Source organism: Myxocyprinus asiaticus, chromosome 14 (genome assembly GCF_019703515.2).
Source record: "Myxocyprinus asiaticus isolate MX2 ecotype Aquarium Trade chromosome 14, UBuf_Myxa_2, whole genome shotgun sequence".
NCBI classification, from domain to species: Eukaryota; Metazoa; Chordata; class Actinopteri; order Cypriniformes; family Catostomidae; genus Myxocyprinus; species Myxocyprinus asiaticus.
The window spans coordinates 4,124,111-4,148,437 of NC_059357.1; the positions used below are offsets into that span (position 1 = coordinate 4,124,111).

A 24,327-nucleotide genomic window follows, 5' to 3' on the forward strand; every position below is an offset into this window, starting at 1 on the left:
AATATTTACTGTGAAAGGCACCCAAACTAAGGTAATTTAGAAAATAATAATTATAATATATGATAAATATTATAATTCAGACCATTCAAATACATTGTGTACATAGATTCTGGCAACAGAAAAATGCAAAATACAAAAAGTGACTCAAAGTCAAAATATTGTTTGCTTATTTCCATATCATTGAACATAAACCTATTATGGCCTACATCCCTCTGCTCTGTATTTAATTGTTGTTCTATGAACTTGCACATCAGAAGGATGCTTTTGGAGCATCTTACATTGGTTGCGTCAGCTCGCGTCTCCCTATTTTTTAGCGCCTCTAGTCATAAACGCTGAGTTTTTAGGATGATGTGCCAAGTTAAAATAAAACTTTTTAAAAATGCATCTTGAGATACCAGCTCGGTCCAGCGCGCAAAAGCACATCTGAAGGCTGTGCACTGTCTGCTCGCTGGTTTGACGAGGCGTGTTACCTGTACAGCTGAAGTTCTGCTGACTGCCCCCTACTGCATCAGTGTGGTACATCAAAGTTGAATTGCTCCAATAGTAGGAACGGTCCTTATTACAAAATTTACGTACAGGTCGGGGCATGATTAATTGCGTTAATTTATTAACGTGTTATTTTTCATATAATAATCGCATGAAATTAACCTATTAAATCGACAGCCCTAAAAATAATTGATATAACCTTGTGCGATCCCACGTCCACGTGCATGGATGTTGTATTTTGGCTTCACTATATGCAACGCATAATTTAAGTTAATAAAAACCAACTGAGTACTGTTCACAAGACTCTAGACTGTCATTTAAGGGTTAAAATTTTGGTGCACTGAGTCACGTGACTTAACAGCATGTCGTTGATTTCCTTGAAGCGCTTCTAAGTACACAGCAGTAACAAAAGTTCCTCTGGTAAGAAACCTCTACGTTTTTTCATTGAAACCTGTTTGGTTATAAAGAGTAGAGTCTCTAGTTTTGTTTGATGTGCTGCTTTTAAAATCCGTTAATTTTTCGCGCGTCAGCACGCTGATAAACATAATGTCCACATATGTGGAAATTGGCAACACATTTCCTCAAAAATAGAGAAAACATGTTAGTTATTTTTAATAACTTTCAACTCTAAAACATCTGTGGGTCATTTCGCTTCATTTTAATATACATTTTGTTATAATTTATTTTGTTATCACTGTACAGTACGATTCTATTCATTAACATTAGTAAATGCATTTCTATATATTTACTGTGCATTTTCACATGGGCTCATCCAAAAGCTGAAAAATGTTGCTTTCAGAGGCTTTATATGGAGTTAGGATGAAAATAAGGTGCATTTCAAACTGTTCTGAGACCAGTGCAGACAAACAGCACACTGGAGGTTAAGTCATTCACTAAATAGGGAGCAAGGGAGCATCCTATAGCTCTCTATGCAGCTAAGTGCATTCACTTCTAAAATCTGATCAAAAGTTCAGTTTCAGGCTGCAGATGATGTTTGGATCACTCAACATGTTTGACAGACATGTGACAATGATAATCAGTACATAGATTCAGAATTTATAATGTATCATTTTATTTTAACATGGTTGGCAGTGATTGGATGATGCTGGACATTACTTTGAATCAGAATTGTTCATTCAGCTTTACAGAAAATCAGCTATAATGTCTATAAATACTCTAAAACATGAATATCCAACACTCCTGGAAACATAATGAAAAACAAATGTGACTTTCTATAGCTTGTCCACATATGTACTACTATTTGCTGAATTTTTTTTATTTATTTTGTTGCATGTTTATTAAGTGCTACTAGTTACAAATCAAAAAGGGAAATCTGTTAGTGATAGTGAAATGGCAAAAACGTATACGCTTGATGAAGTTTAATTGAAATCGAAATGTTTTTGTGGTCATAGGTGGTGCGGGCAAAAGAACGTTTGGATGAAGAACTCTCTATTCAACAACAACACCAAACAAAACCACCAGACCAGCAGCAGCAAACATGAGCTTCACCTCCACATCCGCCCACTGTAATTACAACCCAAATCCCCAATAAAGTGTTTTCTTTTTGTAGACTGACATGTCAATCTTTTCTTTACTCATCCATCAGACTGAATGAGTATTTTCTGTGTATTTTGTGTTTCATGAAGAACTTGTAACAATAAAAGCATGCAAGTATTTATCTTCTGAACACCCCAATCCCTCCCAGAATGCCGCCATACTAGAGTTCTGTGTGCAGTTTGACTTTGGTCCATTGTTTCAGAAGAAAAAGCTCCATCTGTGGAATATGTGGAACTCTTTTTTTCCTACTCTTGAGTTCTAGAATGTTCTATCGATGTGGTTGCTCATGGAGAACATGTATCTTGTTTGATTTGCTCATGGAACAATATTTAAAAAGTGTGTGTGGTGACACAGTCAAGGCCACATCCACAATAAAATGTTTCTGTTGGAAAATGCATTGAGTTTGCAACATTCACACCTCTCATCCGCACTAGAACGGTGTTTTCCTTCACCAAAAACTGTCCTTGTGCATTTGTCCAGGACTACAGTAACAGTCTCACCATATACTTTTTTGTTTAGTGTCCATATTTAACCCTATAAAGCTGCATGTATCAAATATGATACACAATGTTTGACGGCTCCTGTTTCACTGTCTGTTCAAGCTGATGAGCCAAACAACCTGTGGTATGTAAGTTTCACATGTTTATGGCACCGTGTAGTGGTTATTTGTGAAAAGTGGTTTCAATGTTTATATCGATCTATTTAAAATGGCATCGGACTTGCATGAAAAGTGACTCTTATGTTGGGATAAATGACAGCTTATTTTAATAAAGTGAAAGTGAAGCGAGTAAAGACACTGTTTACCACCCCTGGAGTCGCGAGCTCGAATCCAGGTCGTGCTGAGTGACTCCAGCCAGGTCTCCTAAGCAACCAAATTGGCCCAGTTGCTAGGGAGGGTAGAGTCACATGGGGTTGTGACAATGTGGTTTGCTCTCGGGGGGGCGTGTGGTGAGTTGTGCGTGGATGCCGCGGAGAATAGCGTGAGCCTCCACAAGCGCTATGTCTCCACGGTAATGCGCTCAACAAGCCACGTGATAAGATGCGCAGATTGACTGTCTCAGACACGGAGGCAACTGAGATTGAGGTGTCACTACACCACCACGAGGACTTAGAGCGCATCGGGAATTGATTATTCCAAATTGGGGGGAAAATCAAAGAAAAAACAATTAAGTAAAAGTGATGGTAATGATTAAATTGGTACTGGTATTTGAAAATGAGTATTTGCTGAATATAACCAACTTGTGCTTGGTTAAAATTTTGAATATTATTTTATTGAAAACCCTATTTTGAAAGCCATGTATCAAATATGAAACATCAGGTTTTTGAAGTATATCTCTCAATTATTATTACCTCCCATTCATGCCCACCACACACTACTATTATAATGTAATCTTACCTCAAGTTCCTGAGACCCAGAGAAAAAAGTTTTACAATTTCCTGTTTTGGTGCATAAAATACATATGATAGAAATTGTTTTTGATGTGCTGAATTGACCTACCAAGGAGCGGAAGTTGTCATGGCCAAACTCTCAATCATTTGGTATCTCTGAAAAGCCCAATGAGTCCTCTGATAATACCCCAAGATTTACCACTGTAGCATGTATCTCAATATACTGTAAATACAATATGAAACAATGGCAGCTAAAGTACAGACCCCATCATTCATTGCATTTGATAAGATTGAAATTGATCAAATCACAAACCAGAAATTACTGAATACACAGGACATTTTTGTTCAATGTGAATATTGAAAATTCCTGATTAGTAAAATGACGTGTGCTTTCAGTGTTTTTCTCAAGATAAAAGTCCCTGTCCAGATTTAATGGTAAATGTTTACAATGATTAGATCGTATCGTCTGTGCAATCACTGATTATTGAAATGTGTGTATCTGGGATACTCGTAAACACTTTGTATTTACATTGGAATCACTATTGTTTATTTTTTTAATTACTCGAGCAAGGCTCGGTTAGACAAGGCAAGTAAAACCAAACAGATGGAAAAGCCAACAAAAATAGTTCAACATCATGTTTAAAACGCCAAGGTCATGTGGTAAGACCCTGATGTGAACGGTTTAAACAGGATCTGGTAACAAATTCAGCCCTCTTTACAGGAATAACCAACATATTCAACAAAAATGACACAACAAAACACAATAAATCAAATGCAAATTTATTAAACATTTGTTTCTTTTATTTTCATTGACATCCATATCAATATCGTAATAAAATTCCTCTAAAACAGGAGAACACACCTATTTTGTACCAACTGGAGACTTTTAACAGCTCTAAAATTCTGCATGTCCGGCTTCAGAACATTATGCCGGGAAAAATATATATTTATTTATTTATATATATTTATTTTTAATATACTGTATTACATCTACATTTCAACTATAATAAAAGGCACTTGGAAAAAATTAAAATACTGATAATAAAATATCTCAAAATGTGCAAAAAAAAAAAAAGTAAAATAAAAAAGATACCGGCCTTCTCAAGCCATAGTCTTTTTGTTAACCCTATGTGCATCTCTGTGGCACTTTAAGAACCGTCTATGTTTGTTTATTTTATTTGTTGAAACTCAAATCGTTTTTTATTTTTATTATTATTATATTCAAATATGGTGCTTGATTTCTGTACCGTATATTTGCTGACTCAGATGACTTTAGATGGGTTTTACTGCATTTCATATTTTAATTTGAATATATAGCTATGACATCATTCCTGCCATTAAATGTATTGCTTAAGTTTCAAACTATTACAGCGAATTAATCTGATTGCACCGTTGGTTCGATAAGGCTTTTGGAATATCCTGGTCTTCCAAGTTGGGAAAGTCCAGGCGGCTCCAGAGTGCTCAAAGGGTTAAAGGTTTAAACAGCTTATTTGATATTGAACATTGATGTAGACCTTGATGGGTCTGTGTCAGTGTCAGCTTTCTCCAATCAGCAACAGTATAGAGAGAGAGAGAGGGAACGGGAAAATTGACAAATAAATGTTTTTATTATTACATGAACTACTAGTATAAAAATGAATAGGAGACATAGCAATGCTCACTATAGCGACTTTCGGAATGTGTATTTTTGGGCGAGCTTGTTTGGTTCCAAAAACACCTCATTTGAGAGGATTGCGTTTGTTCACTGCACATGTTTGGGTGGTTTTTTTTTCCTCCTTTCTCTTGTAAGGAGGTTTTATAGAGCACAGCGGGTTAATCTTTTTTTCTTTTGCCTGAAAAAAAAAAAAAATCAAGTTTTTTTTTGTTTTGTTTTTTTTGGTGTGTGCTTTTAAAGGACAGCAGAGCAAATCGAGGAATCACCATCATTCTGCTGTCTAAACTGCAGCCAGTAGGCATTTATCTTCTGTTTCACTCAGCTCTGCTTTTAACTCTCATGATAAAAATGAGAGTACCCTTTTAAAGTAAGTTTCTGTTAGACACACCGATTGAGGACTTGATTGGTCCTTAAGTTTGCACGGTGAAATTAAATAGGTGAAGAAAAACAAAACTTGTCTTCCATTGAGAATATTTAGTAGATTCATTATATATATACCAAGCACCGCCCACATAGAGGTCACTACCAAACCAAGCAACTTCATATTGGATAACACTGCGAATTCACGTGCCAGAATTAAACCCCTCGCAAAATTCGTGCTGTGAAATTTCTTCGCTATCGAAAGTTCATCAGGTGAAATTCCTGATGCCACGGATTCCCATTGACATGACTGTAATTCGCCCATGGAATTTCATCATGTAAAGGTAAATGTGACTGAGCCTTAACTGTATATTAAATAACAAATATTTTTGAACATTAATTGTCTTACATCGTGTGACATTTTCACTTTAAGTGTGGTCATACAAATCACTTATCGCAAGTTGTGCATGGCGTCTGGTTAGGACACAGTGTCGACGACATGGTATGATTTTTGTTGACTAGACTTTAGGATTCCTGACTCATAACACTCCTCCTTTTTTTTTTTGTATATGATCTCCTCTAGACTCCTTGGCTGGAGAAAGCTGACCACAGAGCAGCGATAGCAGAAACGAGAAATAAAGCAACTTCAACATTAGGAAATGTCACGTCCAAATAAGACAGAAAAAATGTTAGAACAAAAGCACATTAATTGTATAGTTTCCACAAACTGCAAAACATAAACATTATGGAGTAAGACTCTGAGTGGACAAAAGGTTTTGGAGGGAGGGCGGGGTACATGCTTAGGGAAGTGTGAATATATTTTTTTGCTAAACTTTACGTGGGACAAAGGACAATAATACAGAAAAAAACTTCTCCAGAGAGGACATTCCATGTTACGTGCCTGATTTCTAAATCATAAGCGTAAATGAAATGTCAATGATATCTCGCGGAAAAACAATCTTGAAAATTTGGTCGCAACTCAATGACTGCGGTATAGAATGACACAACTCACTAAAGTCCCTTGCACTTGAGTCACGTTAATGCTTCAATGCACCTACAAACACAAGTGCCATGCCGCTTTGACTTCCACATGAAGAGAATTGGTTGGAAGGCTGTTTTTTCTACTGTAATTTATTAATTAGCATAGAATATGTATGTTGTGTTGTATTGTATGTATAATGTATTTCTCAGAATGTCACGATGCACCTTTGACGATATGTCGCACAACTTAACATATCTAAATATGCACAGAATCCCTCTCCCATCTTTTGGTTTACAATACGTATTAATACATCATGCGGACTGTCTGGTAATTGTTGGCTGTGCATCGAATGGTCAGCGGTAAACAGGATCAAAGAGGCCGTAGCTTGACACTTAGCTCCGTAGGGTTTAATGTAGTTATCAGCATCAGTCAAGTAAAACTGCCTTAATTCTTATAATTTTCTGTTTTCTATATAGCCGAAATTGTGCTTCGTGCATTTTACTATTAAGTCCTTGCTTCAGTATTTGGGTATACATCTTCAATTTTGGCACAGTGTTTCTTATTTTTAATATGGGGCTGTGAAACTCTGAAAACAAAGTTGCATTAAAAAAGACAGGCCCTTAATCGTTGCAATACACCAAAATTGGTACATGCATGTGTCAAACATTCCAGGCCAACCAAAGGTCCTTTGTTTTACCCTGCTCTGCAAGTATACAGCAAAGCGGGACAATACTGTTAAATCTGGCTGCTGGTTCACCCAGTAGTGTGCACTACATCTGATGACCAGAAGATGGCACTATTTGCAAAAGTGACGTGTTATTTTCCTATGGGCTGTTAGCATAACTGCTAGCTGAGTTCGTGCCCTTGTCTGACTTGAAACTCAGTTACTCTGAGCTTTGCGTCTGTAAATCTCTTATTCAACAAACTAGAGCAAGTCAAAGTTTCGATTTCTCCCCCCATTAGGGGGCAGATTGTAATTCATACACTTTATCTATTCTTAATTCAAAGAAATATGTTTGCGTTGCAGTGACATAGCTAGCAGCAAATACAAGGTTTGTCATATAGCTCACAATAGGACTAGGGAAGTTCACTTGTAAGTGTGTGGAGGGTACCTGGTGCCTGAGGTGGGACTCAGGAGTGCTAGCACTGTTTTATTGTCTGATATGACAGACACTGATTGTCATTAGAAACTAAAAAGGCTAAAAACCAAGCTCTAGTAAACTCAAGTCTCACATACAGCCTTGGCACCCCTTAGCAAACTTGACCAATCCTGTGTAAGTAGGGTTGCCAATTTTTTTGCAACCCTACTTACACAGGTGCTTTAATATGGATCGCTTTACTTTCAGACTGGCAGGGTCCCCTTTAAGCATTTTGCCAAATCAATACAGGACACACACTGCAAAAAAAATAAAAAAATAAAAAAATAATTCTTACTGAGTATTCTTACTAAGGTTCCCCTTTATCTGCGCTTGAGCGTTTCACCACTTAAATACAGGACAGTTTCTGCTAAAACATCTTGTTTAATTTCGGCCAAAGTACAGAAAATTTGGGTAATTTCGGCCAGAATATGGGACAGTTGGCAACCCCACATGTGAGTGAGTTAGCCTCAAAGATTTCTAGCTTGCTATATGCAGTCTTAGAGGTATTTTCATAACGGAATGGCTTGAGGGTCCATTTCACAATATTGGTTCTCAAAGAATAAAAACGTATGTGTCTTTAGTGTATTGCATACACTATCGTCCAAAAATATATCTTGCTTAAAAATGCATGGAAATGGTCTCTTGAAACAAGGGCACAGATTGCTAAGACTACCGATTAGATCAGTGCTCTCGTGAAATAGAAAAAAAGAAAAAAAAACAGCAGACTAGAAAGAAAGAAAGAGAACTGAATGGAACTGAATGTTTGCCCACTGTTGATTTTGAGAATTTTTACACTAATTTTAAGGCTTGATTTGTTGGTTATCCACCTCAACATACTGTTACAATTACCACAAGATCAAATTAGGAGTGAAATGAAATGAAAGCAAAATGTTGAAGATGGTGTCATCTCCAAGCAGTGCGGACTGCATTAGCTTTGTGAAAACTCCCCCACAGTCCTTTGACACTTGCTCCACCCCCACCCTTCCCTCTCCTTAGCATGACCCACCCCTGACGTTCCTCTGGAATGTGGGGCTCAGTTGACCACAGCTGGCTTCAGCACGACTTGGCCAGAAGGGATGACCACCCAAGACAGGGGGTCATGGGACGCTCCGGTAGAGAGGTTGAGAACACCCCTATGAATCTCATCCTCGCCCCCATTCTCTTCCCTGGCCTTGCTCCTGCTGTGGTCCCTGTGCTCTGAGCCCAAAACCGGTATCATGGGTAGCCCAAGTGTGGAAGATGAGAAGGTAGGAGACAGCAGGGGCGATTTGGCCAAGCCGAGTGAGGAACCACCGAAGGACAGGATGGACGTCCCTCCAAGCCCAGCTGGAGGGGAGCTTGTGCAGCCCAGAGTGCTCAAGTCCAGTGGGCGGGGACTGAGGGGCGACAAGGGGAGGGAGCCTCCCAAACCCTGCAGAGCGTGGCTGCCCAATAGAGCAGCTGCAGCACTAGGGATGATGATGTGGGCCCCGCTGATGTAAGTGAGCTCTGATTCTTTTCCCGCCCCTGTGATCTGGCCTGGCTTCAACAAGGAGCCCACCCCACCTGGACCTCCCTGTTCCTGGGCTACAAAGTGCCCATGAGCCTTGATATGCTTCCTCAGAGAGCTGGGGTCTGTGTAGCGTTTCAAGCAGCCCACCATCTTGCAGTAGTAGGGCTTGTCTACATAGTGGGTGCGCGTGTGCTTGAACCGATCGCTGGAGTTGGAGTAGCGCTTGTTGCACCCCTCGTATGGACAAATGTAGGGCTTCTCTCCTAAAACACAAACATTGAGTTAGCCAGGTCATTGGAGTCTTACATGTATGAATGCATACAGTTACCCTGCCTAGTGAGACACCTGTGTGCGAGCGGTTGTGAATTTTGAGGTTCTCGAGGCGAGAGAAGCTCTTGTTGCAGGTGGGACATCGGTGAGGTTTCTCATTGGTGTGAGTGCGGATGTGGATCAGCATCTTGTACCTAACAAGGAAAACCAATAGATTTAAGAAACATTCTACATCACACTTAAGACACTTAAGACTAAGAGTGGTGGTGGCGTAGTGGACTAAAGCACTGAACTGGTAAGCAAAAGGTTGTTGGTTCAATCCCCACAGCCACCACCACCATTGTGTCCATGAGCAAGGCACTTAACTCCAGGTTGCTCCAGGGGGATTGTCCCTGTAATAAGTGCACTGTAAGTCACTATGCATAAATGTAAGTTACTTAAGACTCAAGATACTTATTACTTTTGACTCTATATAGATGTAACATTAGCCTTAAAACATGTGTTAAGTTGGAAAATAAGATGCATGCATGTTAAACTTAAGACACATATTATGTTGGATTTAAAATATGCATAATGCAAGACATGTGATACATGTTTGTTGTGGGCCCCTAGAATCATACCACCTTTCACCCCATTAGCTACGGCCCTGAGGATAGTATACCCAAAATTATTTACTTTCTTCCTTTTAACACAGAAGGGGATGTTAGGCCAAATGTTCACCATTCTTTTCTTTTTCAATACGATGAAATTGAATGGTGACTGAGGCTAACGTTCTACCTAAAATCTCCTTTTGTGTTCCACTGAAGAAAGTTGAGTTGTTCCCCTTTAAGACAAGTGGTATGTTAGACTTGTTCTTTCTTGCATGTAGGCACATTTTATTTAAGGTTTAACACAAATATTTCTCCATCTGTGTTAAGGGTAAAGTTATATCTTTCATTAACAGATGAAAAAGAGAATGTAATAAATGCACCTGGCATTGAAGCCCCGTCCTTTGCGTGCACACCCCTCCCAGTGGCAACAGTACCCAGAGTCCTTCTCCGGCTTCACATGGAAGTCATTGACATGGTCCACCAAGTCTTGCAAAGAGTCAAAAAGCATGTGGCACTATGATGTGAAGACAAAAAACAAACTCACACACTTTGTAAGGACAGAACATAGCAGTTCCTACAATTAACCATCAATACGCTAAATTTGCTCTCATGTCATTCCTGGTTGATTTACTTTCTTCTATAGGAACACAAAAGTGGCAGGGGATGTCAAGCTCCAAAATGACAAAAAAGCAGCACCATTTCTGCTAGCAGACTTTTTTCGGCCTTGGACTGACATCAATTCCTGTTCCTGTTGCTGCTGGTGCCTAGCTCAAGTCTGTGTTTGTAGCCTGCTAGCGTTTTTAGCATTGTTTATCTTTCTGTTTTCAGCGTTTAATCTTTAATCTCTGCCATTTTACAGCATGCATCTGTTTTTCTCTGCATTATTCTCTTATCACGATTCAACTACGTGCATTTTTCCGCGCGCATCCGCTTTCTATTTTTATCGCAATTAAACTGCGTGCATTTTACCGAGCACACCCGTTTGCTCCTCTGTGTTACACAGATTATTGCACTGATCTCAAAGCATCGCTTATCAAGAACCACCATAACAACAAATAATTATGTATAATCTATTATTTATTTTAAGGCACAATTTACAATCATGTCTTTTTTTAAACCACACTATTATATCTCGAAGACATTACTATATTACAACTTTTTTTGTCGAAGCATAATTTTCTGTAAAGCTACTTTGAAATTGTGTGTGTTGTGAAAAGTGAAATACAACTAAAATTAGCATGAAACCTTTATGCTATATTTTCATTTTTGGGTGAACTATCCATTTATCAATAGCTTTTGCATTGTCTTTTTCGTCACCTTCCTCCAATGACAGGCCAGCTGTTCATCTGCGGAGAGGTCCGGAGAAGCTCGCATGTCCTTGGGTTGGCGAATAAACATGGATGACGGCAGGTGAAGCCCTCCTCCTCCTCCAATGGGCACGAAGAACTGGAAAGCTTGAGATGTGGCCCCTCCCTCCACGTAACGGATATGAGCCATATCCTGAGAGAACAAAACGAGGAAAGAGTTTAAGGCAAACGTAATCCAAGCCTTTTATTTTTCTGTTTTACACCAGGCCAGCAATTGTAGTAATTGTTGTTAAACTGATGGTAACAGCAAGCTACAGGTGGCCTGTGTTCAGTAATCGCCCTCACAGCAGGAGACTCTTACTCTGGCTATGGTGGCTCGTCGCCCCTCTGTTTCTGCACCCAGCTGTGCTGTTCTGAGCTAATGCTCCGTCACAGCCTCCACACAACCACACATTTCACACTTTAATGAGAGAAAGTGAAGGCACGGCACCAATAAACATAACTCAAATCCCATGCCCGTAAACTCACATTCAACACATTTGACGTATATGCACAAATGCCCTCTTCTGCCCTCCTATTTAAAAAAATAAAAAATAGGACTAGATAGCAAACTATAAACTTGATTTTTTTTTTTTTAAGAATATGTTAGTGGTTGTTGCCCATGATGCTAGAGTTTTGTGGGTGGTTGCAAGGGTATGTAGTTGCTAGAGTGTCGTGGGAGGTTTTCAGGGCATTGCTATGTAGTTGCTAGGGTGCTGTGGGTGGTTTCCAGGGCATCGCTATGTAGTTGCTAGGGTGCTGTGGGTGGTTTCCAGGGCATTGCTATGTAGTTGCTAGGGTGCTGTGGGTGGTTTCCAGGGCATTGCTATGTAGTTGCTAGGGTGCTATGGGTGGTTTCCAGGGCATTGCTATGTAGTTGCTAGGGTGCTGTGGGTGGTTTCCAGGGCATTGCTATGTTGTTAATAATAATAATTATAATAATAATTCCTTACATTTATTTAGCACTTTTCTAGTTTTTGAGCGTGTGAATGTAAAACCTTGGGTATCTTTAATCAGTATTCCCATCCAGTACAAATTGCCCCTCCATCTACATTTTGGGACTTCAGCATATTTTAGAAAATAATTAATAATAATCTAATCGATTTGTGACTGAGTTCAGTTTTATGACTAAATATACCTACTAAATATAAGCCTAATATTTGGATACATTAACAAGCCTACCTACTCCATTGACAAAAGTAGCAACTGATAGTGGCTAATTGTCCGACGCATTTTTCTGCTTAAGAACAAATGGGCCAAACAGGAAATATCGGTTGACCACTAATGAGATGGGAAACAACAATGACTCAGTGACAGGACAACAGCATGTAGACTGCCTGGGAAGGTTTTGACTACTGTTTTTGAGAAATGCATATGGAAAATATCATTAAAAAAATGGCCGATTCCACCGGAGCTCAGCTGTTCCATAATCTAAAGTCTGTCCATGTTAAAGCCACTATGTTTATTTAGGCATGTGGGAGGAGTGGCACATAGACACACATAGGCACACAAAACACCATGCATCTTGCCCCAGTGAGCGGGCACAGCCAGCAGGCTCCAAATTGAATTTGGAGAGAATTGAATTATGCAGAGAGAGCTCAGTACCTCACTGTAAATCTGATTTAAACCTCACGTACTGCCCATCAAGCCATGAACAGAGAAAAGAGAGATGCTTGTTTGAGGAGACACAGGGGGCATTTGATAAAAAACACAGCCCTCAAATCTGGGTCAGTGAGGCTAACACATCTGAATGTCTCGTGTTGAGGGAAGGAAGGTGTATTAAATGTTCTCACACTGATGACCCAGAATCTGAGTAAAAACAAGTCTTGGGCTGCTTATTAGACCCTAATGCTGCTCCTAACCTCTCTTGTTTTGCAGAATTATTTTATTTAAAGGTATAGTTCAGCCAAAAATAAACATTCTGTCATCATTCACGTGTTCCAAACCCGTATGACTTTCTTGGAAGTGGAACACAAATGGAGATGTTATGCAGAATGTTAGTCTCAGTGACCATTCACTTTCATTGAATGGAAAAAGGATGCAATGAATGTGAATGGTGATTGAGGTTAACATACTGCCTAACATCTCCTTTTGTGTTCCTTGGAAGAATGGTAATACAGACATCCTTGGTCGTTATTCAGACACTTTTATCCAAAGCGATTTACAGTCAGGGTTCCCAAACACTTTTTGTCCAGTGAATTTTCATAAATGTTCCATTATTTTTCCATTCATTAATGATTGCAGGAAAAGGATTTTTGAAAGTCATTTTATAAAGATTGCACTCACAAAGAGTAATATCTAGCTATTAAAATATCTTAAAGATAAATCGTAAAGAACCTACCCCTATCTCTCTATGATATTCTGCTGCTGAGATATGAGTGTTAGTATACAATATGGGTCGTTAACAAATAAAGTTGTCCAAGATGATAAAAATGATACTTTAAAACATATTTCAAATTCGTAAAAATTTACATCCATGTGTCCAACCATTCCTAGCATTTTCTAAATATGTATATATATATTTTTAAAAAAGGTATTAAAATAAGGTGATCCATCCCACCACGGCCCATCAGAGATACAAGGCAAGGCCAGAAGATTTGCTTAATGAGCCTTAGGGCATCAATCAATCAATATTTAAAAATAATAATAATAATAATAATAATAATAATAATAATAATAATATATATATATAATTTAAAAAAAATTGTGCGATAGGATAATAATAATGAGGAGGTATAATAATAACAATAATGGTCACAGCCGCAACCTCCATAACAATAAAAATGATACTGATAACATTAATTATAATTAAGGAAGTGAACAAACACAGGAGCAAATAGACAAATAACGAGGCAATATAATATCCTATTATTTGGAAAAGTAAAAGGGAAAAAAAAGTAAGAGAAAAAAAAAGATACATTTAGGTGGTAGTGTGTGACTGAAAGTGGTTATTTGATTAATAATACTTTTTAGAAGCGTTAGTAGAAATGTAAATAAATAAAATACAATCAAAATAAAAATATGTAGTAAGTTAACCCACAGCTGTTATGATCAATAATACTTATTATAGTGCTAATGGGAACAACAATAATAATATTAATAATAGCAATAATAATAATAATAACAATAACAGTAATAATGGCAGCAACCACCATAATAATAATAATAACAAAAATAAGTAAAGAAACAGATAAAAAAGGAAAACAACATATGTATAATAAGGTCTTCATAGGGATGTGTGTGGCATCAATCTGTATTTATTTTAAGACTGAAATGGTTTAGGAATGGTTTCCAGTTTTCCTCGAAGGGCAGCATGCAGCTTTTTTTAATTTTTTTTATTATTATTATTTTTCCCCTTTTTCACCCAATTTGGAATGCCCAATTCCCAGTGCGCTTTTAAGTCCTCGTGGTCGCATAGTAATTCACCTCAATCCGGGTGGTGGAGAATGAATTTCAGTTGCCTCCGCGTCTGAGACCATCAACCCACGCATCTTATCACATGGCTTGTTGAGTGCGTTGCCACGGAGACATAGCGCGTGTGGAGGCTTCACGCCATCCACCACGGCATCCACACTCAACTCACCACGCGCCCCACCGACAACGAACCACATTATAGCGACCACGAGGAGGTTACCCCATGTGACTCTACCCTCCCTAGCAACCGGGCCAATTTGGTTGCTTAGGAGACTTGGATGGAGTCACTCAGCACACCCTGGGATTCGAACTAGCAAACTAGCGAACTCCAGGAGTGGTAGCCAGCATCTTTTACCACTGAGCTACCCAGGCCCCCAGGCGGCATGCAGCTTTTATGGAGAGCTATGGTGTTTCCCATGGATATGTACTCTATTATTAGATTATTCCACTGATTTAATTTGAGTAAGCGCTTTGACTTCCAGTTTTGAAGAATTGCTTTCTTGGCAATGGTTAAAGAAATCAGCAAACTCTCCTTGTATTTGGCTGGTGTGTTGATCAGTGTGAGGTCTCCATGCAGACAGAGAGATGGAGATGGGGGGATTCAAGATGGCCGAAAGTTTTTGTATGACTGACAACCTACATTTTTGAACTGGTGGACACACCCAAATTGCATGAAGGTAATTATCTGTGATGCCCATGGTACATTGTGAGCAGATGTCAGTGTCGACTAATCCCATTTTGTATTTTTTATATTGAGTGATATGTGTTCTGGGAATGATTTAGTTAGTATTTGTTGTCATTGTGAATGTATTTTTACAGATGTCTGTCCAGAAATCGGATGTGGGAGAGATGGAAAGGTCATGGTTCCATTTGAGTTTGGGGACATATATGGAGCTGTCTGTATTGACTAGTAGTTTGTATAAATTAGATTTTTTTTTATCTTTAAATTGGATTATGTCATCTAATATCTTGGGGGGATTTAGTGTATTATCTGTTATGTCAATTTTACTTCTGATGATTGATTTAATTTGTATATATTGAAATGACTGCTGGCTCCCAAATTTGTATTTCTGGACCAAATCTTTGAATGACAGGAAGTGATTATTGTGGAAGAGATGATGAAGATATGTAATCCCTTTCTGTTCCCATGTGCATTAGTAAATAGGAGTCTTGTGAAGGTGGAAGTCTGGATTGTGCCAGATGGGGGTATATTTACAAGGTGTTAAAGTAGAATTGGTGATTCTCAAAGCTTTCCACCACGCTGTGTGTTTTTAAAACAGGTGTGATTCTTGAGCGAAGTGTTGAGAAATGGCAAATCTGCAAGTGTGAGGTTTTTACAGTATGTTTGGTCCAGTTGTACCCATGAGATGTTGTTATTGCTTTGATGAATCCATTTCACTAAATATTCCAGTTGATTTGCCAGATAATAATAAAGAAAATGTGGTGCTTCTAAACTTTTTTTGTAATGTAGAGTATTTAATTTTTGCTTTTTTATTCTTCCAGTAAAAATGGGAGATTGAAGAGTTGAGCGATTGAAACCATTTTTCTGTAGGCATGACAGGGAGCACTAAGAAGAGATAATTAATCTCTGAGGGAGAATTTTCATTGTGATGGTTGCTATTCATCCTATTAGTGAAACAGGAAGATTCATCCAGCATCTAAGGTCATCATCCACTGTTTTAAGCACTGGAGAGTAGTTAAGTGAGAACAACTCTGACAGCCTGGAGGAAATACTAATGCCTAAGTACTTAATATTTCCAACACGGAGTGGAAGAAGTGAATCCTGAGCTGCAGAATCCCAAGCATCATCAGAGAGCAGGAGTATGGAGGATTTATTTCAGTTTATTGTGTAGTTTGATATTTTGGAAAAAAGTATTGATAACTTTAAATGTTTCCTGGTGTGAAGGTTTAGGGCTCTGCAAGTATAGTAAGATATCATCCACATAGAGGCTAATTTTATGTTGTGCGTTTATGGTATGAATTCTGTTGATTTTACTGTTCTGTCTTATTGCTGCTGTGAGTGGTTCTATGAAAATGGCGAGAAGTGAAGGAGAGAGTGGACATCCTTGCCGTGTTCCTCGGTGAAGTGTGAATGCGGGTGAAGTGATCCCATTTGTGGTGACTGTGGCCTTTGGTGAAGTGTATGATATTTTTATCCAATGGATGAACGACTCCCCGAAGCCAAATTTGTGTAATGTGTGGAACAGAAATGTCCAGTTGACCCTGTCAAATGCTTTCTCAGTGTCCAGCAATGCAATGATTGTATTAATTTTGGACTGTTGAGAAATATTTGTCAAGTTAAATAATCTATGGATGTTATCTGAAGAGTGCCTTTTTTTGATGAAGCCTATCTGATCGGGGTGGATTAACGTGGGGGTCACTCTTTCTAGTCTGGTGGCTAAAGCTTTTGCAATTATTTTTAGATCTGTATTCATTAATGATAGGGGTCGATAGCTGGTGGGTTGCATTGGGTCTTTGTCTGGTTTAAGAAACACTGTTATAGTGGCCATGTTCAAATGCAAAGGGATTTTGAATGTGTGTTTGATTTTCTTTGTCAGTCTATTGAATAATGTTGATAGTGTGTCCCAGAAGTGATTGTAAAATTCATCGGGGAAGCCATCAGGTCCGGGTGATTTTTTATTTGACATCTGGAGGAGGGCTTTATGAAGTTCTTCTGATGATAGAGGAGCATCGAGAGTGTCAACTATTTCTTTGGAGAGTTGAGGTAGGTCTAGGTTATTTAAGAATGACTGTATTTATCCTAGGTTTGGTTCTTGTTCTGATGGATATAACTTATTATAGAATGTGCGGAAGGTGTTATTTATTTCTAGTGGATCTTGGGTGATTTCTCCTGCTGAGTTTCTTATTAATGGGATTATTGTTTTGTCTTTTTACGTTGTAAAAGATTTGCCAAGTATTTACCTTATTTATTGTCGCTTTCAAAATTGTGATATTTGAGTTGTTGTATGATAAACTGTTTTTTTATGTATGATTTCTTCCAGTTGGTCTTGGGCGTTCCTCAATTCAGTATTTGATCATCTAAATTCTTAGTGTATCTATCCAATAATTCTTTAATCTCCTGTTCCAGCTAAGTTTGGGAAGGGGAGGAAATGTGCCCCCACCTTTCCCCATTGATTTACTGCCCTGGCTGGACCAATTCCATATTGCACAACTCGCTTCTTTTAATGCAATACATTAGTTGAGTACTGACATATGAACAAAAACGTATCCTCAGAAAAATACAAAAGAACAGGGTAAGCATGACATGCGGATGGTGGTCTGCCTGGGGTGGGGGCATACGGTGGGGGTGGGGATGATGGGTGTGCCCTGGGCTTGGCAGCATCTCCTCGTGACATATTCCTCGTGGGGCCGTGGGGGGATGTGGGGCAGTCCATCAGATTATTATTATTTATTTTATTTATTTTTTCTGTTGATGTTACTGTGGTTGTTTTCATTGATTTTTTTATTTTATTTCATACAGATACCCTTATAATTGCCCACACCTACATGATCCTACACATACACACATGCTCACACATGCACAAATACACACACCCTGAACCATTAACTAAAGTACGTGCCCATCCAGTAAATACATACAAACTACACATTAACACCTTTTAACACCTATAATCATAACAAATGTATTTCTTTTTTGTTTTGTTTTGTCTCATCTTCTTGTCTCTTCTCTACTTTGTCACTTGCTGCTTTCCTATCTCCCTCACTGTAACATGAGTACTTAGTATTTGTTGCATGTAAATGTTACCATCTTGTCTTCCAATAAAAAAATACAAATACAAAAAAGTATTAAAATACCTTCCTTGCTCTTTAAATACATGTGAGTGTATGCAACTAAATTATTAATTTCAAAAACATTTTGAAATATCTATTAATTTTTTACAATTGTCATTAATATCATGAATATCAAGATGTTTTCTTAGGGTTACTCCATTTGATATTAACAAAATGTGCCTTTTCATAAATGTAATAATAAAGGTCTAAAGGGTTCTTTTCTGTTTTATGAGGATTTCATGTCACATGACAACTGAATGGCTACCCGCATGTTGGTTACACACCACCTGACTTAAAAATGTTTCACTGCTTTTTTTTGCAGTTTTGCACAAGTAGTTTAAAATGATCTTTTATTATTATTTCTTAAGAAATAATAATAAAAGATCATTTTAAACTACTTGTGCCAACATGGCCAAGATTTTGATGCCTTTAAATTTTTACTGTCCAGACAGTTAAACTACTTTTCTTATTTTTTTATACTGTAACCTCCAGAAAAAAATGTCAAAATGACTTTGAATTAAAAAAATGGAAAACATGTTCATCATAGAAGAGGTATATTTAAGTAGTTGTTTTGTGTGAACTGCATTTTTTATGTATTTTAAATATCTTAATAGATCTGGGCAAAAAAGAGCATTACGTTATTGACCCATTAGCATACAGTAGTGACAGACATCACATGCGACATATACATATCTCACCCCGGGGAAGATGGGAGTTGAGCTGTTCCCATTGCTGAAATCTGGAGAGCAGGCGGTGTTGCGGGACGATGGGGACAAACTGAGGTCCACAGCGGGGGGTGTGGGGGTCTCGGATTTATCCTGCAGGACACCTGCTAACATCAAAACAGATTACACACCAGATCTGTCATATGCTAAGCTGTTGTACACTATCCTATACGTTATATTCTATTCTATGCTGTATACTGTAAAATGCTATGTGAAGTAATAAAATCACAGCCAATCAGAACATATTTGATGATTAATATAGTGGCAAGAAAAAGTATGTGAACCCTTTTGGAATTACCTGCATTTGTTTATAAAGTTGTCTTAAAATCTGGTTTGATCTTCATCTAAGTTACAATAATGAACAAGCACAATCTGTTTTAACTAATAACACAGAAATGATTGTATTGTTCTTGTACATATTGAATACATCATCCAAACATTCACAGTGTAGGTTGAAAAAAGTATGTGAACCCCTTGGCTAATGATGTCAACAAAAGCTAATTAGAGTCAGGAGTTGGCAAACCTGGCATCCAATTAATGAAACAAGACTGGAGGTGTGGGTTTGGGCTACTTTGACTTCGAAACATTTCTCAAAAAAGAGTTTTCAGAAGACCTACGATCAAGAACTGTTGCTTTGCATAAAGCTGAAAGGGGTTACAAAGTTATCTCGAAGAGCTTAGATATTCATCTGTCCACAGTTAGACAAATTGTCTATAAATGGAGACGATTTAGTTCTGTGGCTACTCTCCTTAGAAGTGGCCATCCATCTAAGATGATTCAAATGGAACCCTAGAGTGACAGCTAAAGACTTTAATCACTGGAACTGGTTAACATCTCTGTTCATGAGTCTACTATATAAAAAACATTAAACAGGCACAATGTCCATGGCAGGACACCACGAAGGAAGCTGCTGCTTTCCAACAAAAACATTGATCGCCTGAAGTTTGCCAAAGACCACCTTGACACTCCACAACGCTTCTGGGAAAATGTTTTGCGGACTGATGAAACTAAGGTTGAATTGTTTGTGAAGAACACGCAGCACTATGTCTGGCATAAAAAGTTCACTGCATACCAACATGAAAACATCCTCCCAACAGTGAAATACGGTGGAGGGAGCATCATGATTTGGGGCTGCTTTGCTGCTTCAGGGCCTGGAATGCTTGCCATCATCGAGGGAAAAATTAATTCCCAAGTTTATCAAGATATCCTACAGGATAATGTCATGGTGGCTGTGCGGCAGCTGAAGTTGATTGATGCAGCAGGACAATGACCATAAACATCAACGTAAATCCACTACAGAATGGCTTCAAAAAAGAAAATCCACTTTTTAGAGTGGCCCAGTCAGAGCCCAGACCTTAACCCAATAGAGATGCTGAGCAATGCAGATCATGCAGATATGGGTCAGGAGCTTCAGTTAATGTTCACATCAACCATCAGAATAGGGAAAAATTTGATCTCAGTGATTTCGACTGTGGCATGATTGTTGGTGCCAGATGGGCTGGTTTGAGTATTTCTGTATCTGCTGATCTCCTGAGTGTATAGAGAATGGTGCGAAAATCAAAAAGCATCCAGTGAGTGGCAGTTCTGCGGACGAAAATGCCTTGTTGATAAGAGAGGTCAACGGAGAATGGCCAGACTGGTTCGAGTTGACAGAAAGGCTACGGTAACTCAGATAACCGCTCTGTACAATTGTAGTGAGCAGAATAGCATCTCAGAATGCACAACACGTCAAACCTTGAGGCAGATGGGCTACAACAGCAGAAGACCACGTTGGGTTCCACTTCTGTCAGCCAAGAACAGAAAGCTGGGGCAGCAGTGGGCCTATTATCTGTGTACCTCAGCAGAAATCCAGATTTGTTAGACCAGGCAATGTTTTTCCAATCCCCTACTGTCCAGTTTTTGTGATCCTGTGCCCACTGCAGCCTCAGTTTCCTGTTCTAAGTTGACAGTAGTGGTAAAGGGGTCTTATGCTACTGTAGCCCATCCGTTTGACGTATTGTATGTTCAGAAATGCTTTTCTGCATAGCGCTGTTGTAACGTGTGTTTATTTGGGTTACTGTCACCTTCCTGTCAGCTTGGACCAGTCTGGCCATTCTCCTCTGAACTCTGTCATTAACAAGCCATTTTCGCCCATAGAACTGCCGCTCGCTGGATGTTTTTTGCACCATTCTCTTTACACTCTAGAGACTGTTGTGTGTAAAAATCCCAGGAGATCAGCAGTTACAGAAATACTCAAACCAGCCCTTCTGGCACCAACAATCATGCCACGGTCGAAATCACTGAGATCACATTTTTTCCCCATTCTGCTGGTTGATGTTGAACATTAACTGGAGCTCCTGACCTGTATCTGCATGATTTTATACAGTACACTGCTGCCACACAATTGGCTGATTAGATAATCGCATGAATATGTAGATGTACAGGTGTACCTAATAAAGTGGCCGGTCAGAGTATATTGTTATGTACATTAATAAAAAAGTTAATATCTGACACTGTCTAACATAAGCTTAATATGATCGGACTGATTTGTTCTTTGTTCTCGAGCTGGAAATTTAAACTGATGTTTATCTTGTTTACCTGCGTGTGGGGAGGCAGGTGATGCAGGAACGATGACTGCGGTACCGTCGTCTGCCATGCGCAGCTGCCCGGCCCCCTTGGCGTGTATGGGAGAGGGGTTGAGAGAGTGTGGAGACCTGGAGCCTCTGTCCCACCCACTAACCCGCCCCCTTGGCACTTTCAGGTCCAATGGCTCATCTAAGGATAGCATGGCAGCATGCAATCCAGAGCCGTCAACCTACGTATAAAAAAAAAAACAGAGAGAGAGAGAGAAGTTTAGGTAGGATATTCTTAATATCTTGTAATAGCATTTGTTGTGGATAGATGTTGCATACATAAATACCACCAGCCTTGTTGGCATCGATTGTTGTTGGCATGGTTGCAAACCAGAGGGCCCCTGGTTTCCAACGCATCACTAATAACAATGCAAAATGTATGAGAAGTGGCTAGATATGAAGTGCAAACGCTTCTATCAATCAGCCACACACTTTAATAATTAGACACGTATCATCGACTGTGACTTGGCCAGCAAATCATTTGCTTTGGATAATTCTGAATTAGCACTGTGTTTATTATTTATTTCCATAACTGTGATTCTATTATCATAGGATTATTATTATTACTATATGCTTAATGATGCATACCACTGGTGAAAATACTGATTATACTGATTTTTTTACATTTCCTTCAATTTATTCAGACCAAGTATATCTTAATTTCACTACCATCACAATGATAGGTAAAATCACATAAATTAATGAGACCCTGTGGCAGGGCAGAGGGTGGGGCCGGGCCGGGCACCCTCCGCCCTCTGCCCTGCCACAGACCCCTTTGCATTTTCAAAGACACACTTGTTGACATGAATCCATTATATGTCTTTACATCATGCATTGCTGTATTACACAACCTTTATCTCATATCATTATAATATTAAGTTCTTCAGAGTTTCATCTTTACATGGTCATTTAAGATGCTGTTCAGGTGTTTCACACACAGTGATGCATCACCAGTGAGAACTCCTTCACCTATTGTGGTCTGCCCAGAGGACCACCACTGGAGGTGGCAGAGAATTATTCTAATAGTCAGATCATCATCAAAGGGAAGGTGCCACCAGAAGCAGGTGTTTCTCCATGATGGAAAAGCACGTTCACTGAACAAGCCACAAAGGCCTTTATGGACTTGATGAACTGAACACATGGGTTAGACTCAACCAGACACAGGCGGAGACAACCCCAAACCCGATTATCCACCTTCTGAACCCAAGCTACATACACCTGTTGAGACTAGGTGTTCTGCAGATGCATTCAAAGCTCTCTAAACAGCTACCCACACTGGAAAGACCGAAATGACAAAGAACGTCAAAATGGACTTGGCACCATGAAAGTCTAATAGTGACCATGCAGAAACTATTATGAGTTGCCCGCTTGGCCAGAGGGCGGACCATAAGGCGGGGTGCCAAGGACTTTGAATTCAAAGGACAAAACTCCCCAGGGAGGCAAAGATCAAATGTATGATCTCAGAAAATCAGCATAGAAACCTTCTCACAATGACACCATCTCACACCCAACTGAGCAAGAATTGCCTCATTGTCTTTCTACATCTGTTCTCTCTCCTACTCCCCACCTCCTGTCCCTCTCAGCTCAAAATCACCTTAAAACACACTTAAATCTTGTAGGTAACGCATTTCTAATTATATGTCTGGCTATTCATGTTTCATATCATTGAAAAGGTCTCAGTGTGACTGGTACGAAGGTCTCATTACCTTAACTGCAAAATACATGATAAAGAGGAATTCTGATCAATTCTGGGGGCGTGCCTACCTCCTGTATGCAGTCAGGAGTTGGCAAACATGGCATCCAATTAATGAAACGAGATTGGAGGTGTGGGTTAGAGCTACTTTGACTTATAAAAAGCACTCAAACATTTTGAGTTTGCTATTCACAAGAAGCATCTGCTGATGTGGACCATGCCTCACAAAAAAGAGTTTTCAGAAGACCTACGATCAACAATTGTTGCTTTGCATAAAACTGTAAGGGGTTACAAAGTTATCTTGAAGAGCTTAGATATTCATCTGTCCACAGTTAGACAAATTGTCTATAAATGGAGACGATTTAATACTATGGCTACTCTCCCTAGAAGTGGCCGTCCAGCCAAAATGACTGAAAGGGAACACCGCAGAATGCTCAATGTGTGACAACTAAAGACTTGAAGGAATCAGTGGAACTGGTTGACATCTCTATTCATGAGTCTACTATACTGAAAACATTAAACAGGCATGGTGTCCATGGCAGGATACCACGAAGGAAGCCGCTGCTTTCCAACAAAAACATGGCTGCACGCCTTAAGTTTGCCAAAGACCTTTTCATGCATACTATAATTTATAAATATATTTATTATTATAAATATCCATACCCTATACTGCAGAAATAATAGTAGTATGGTAGTATGCAGTGTTGGGTAAGTTACTAAAAAATAGTAATCCACCAAAAATTACTAATTACTTCTTTAATTTGTAATCATATTACTTTACTGATTAACTTATGGGGAAAGTAATCACATTAATAATTACTTTCAA

The 24,327-nt window shown here is 38.9% G+C and overlaps 2 protein-coding genes across 5 annotated transcripts in view; one reads left to right on the plus strand and one right to left on the minus strand.

The window, feature by feature from the left end:
• Window positions 1-2,055, plus strand: part of LOC127451975 (mitochondrial import inner membrane translocase subunit tim16) — a 190,048-nt gene extending 187,993 nt beyond the window's left edge. For both annotated transcript variants that reach the window (XM_051717078.1, XM_051717077.1), the window contains one exon: window positions 1,899-2,055. In XM_051717078.1, coding sequence (XP_051573038.1) covers window positions 1,899-1,988 — 90 coding nt within the window. In that variant the 3' untranslated portion in view covers window positions 1,989-2,055. The remainder of the gene's footprint in view (window positions 1-1,898) is intronic.
• Window positions 2,056-4,195: 2,140 nt separating this feature from the next.
• Window positions 4,196-24,327, minus strand: part of LOC127451992 (zinc finger protein GLIS2-like) — a 61,119-nt gene continuing 40,987 nt past the window's right edge. For 2 of the 3 annotated variants that reach the window (XM_051717101.1, XM_051717099.1), the window contains 6 exons: window positions 21,774-21,990; window positions 19,170-19,303; window positions 11,237-11,419; window positions 10,300-10,433; window positions 9,405-9,523; window positions 4,196-9,322 (listed from right to left, as the gene is read on the minus strand). In XM_051717101.1, the coding sequence (XP_051573061.1) occupies window positions 8,601-9,322; window positions 9,405-9,523; window positions 10,300-10,433; window positions 11,237-11,419; window positions 19,170-19,303; window positions 21,774-21,963 (1,482 nt within the window). In that variant the 5' untranslated portion in view covers window positions 21,964-21,990 and the 3' untranslated portion in view covers window positions 4,196-8,600. The remainder of the gene's footprint in view (window positions 9,323-9,404; window positions 9,524-10,299; window positions 10,434-11,236; window positions 11,420-19,169; window positions 19,304-21,773; window positions 21,991-24,327) is intronic. The other variant, XM_051717100.1, reaches the window with a different exon arrangement.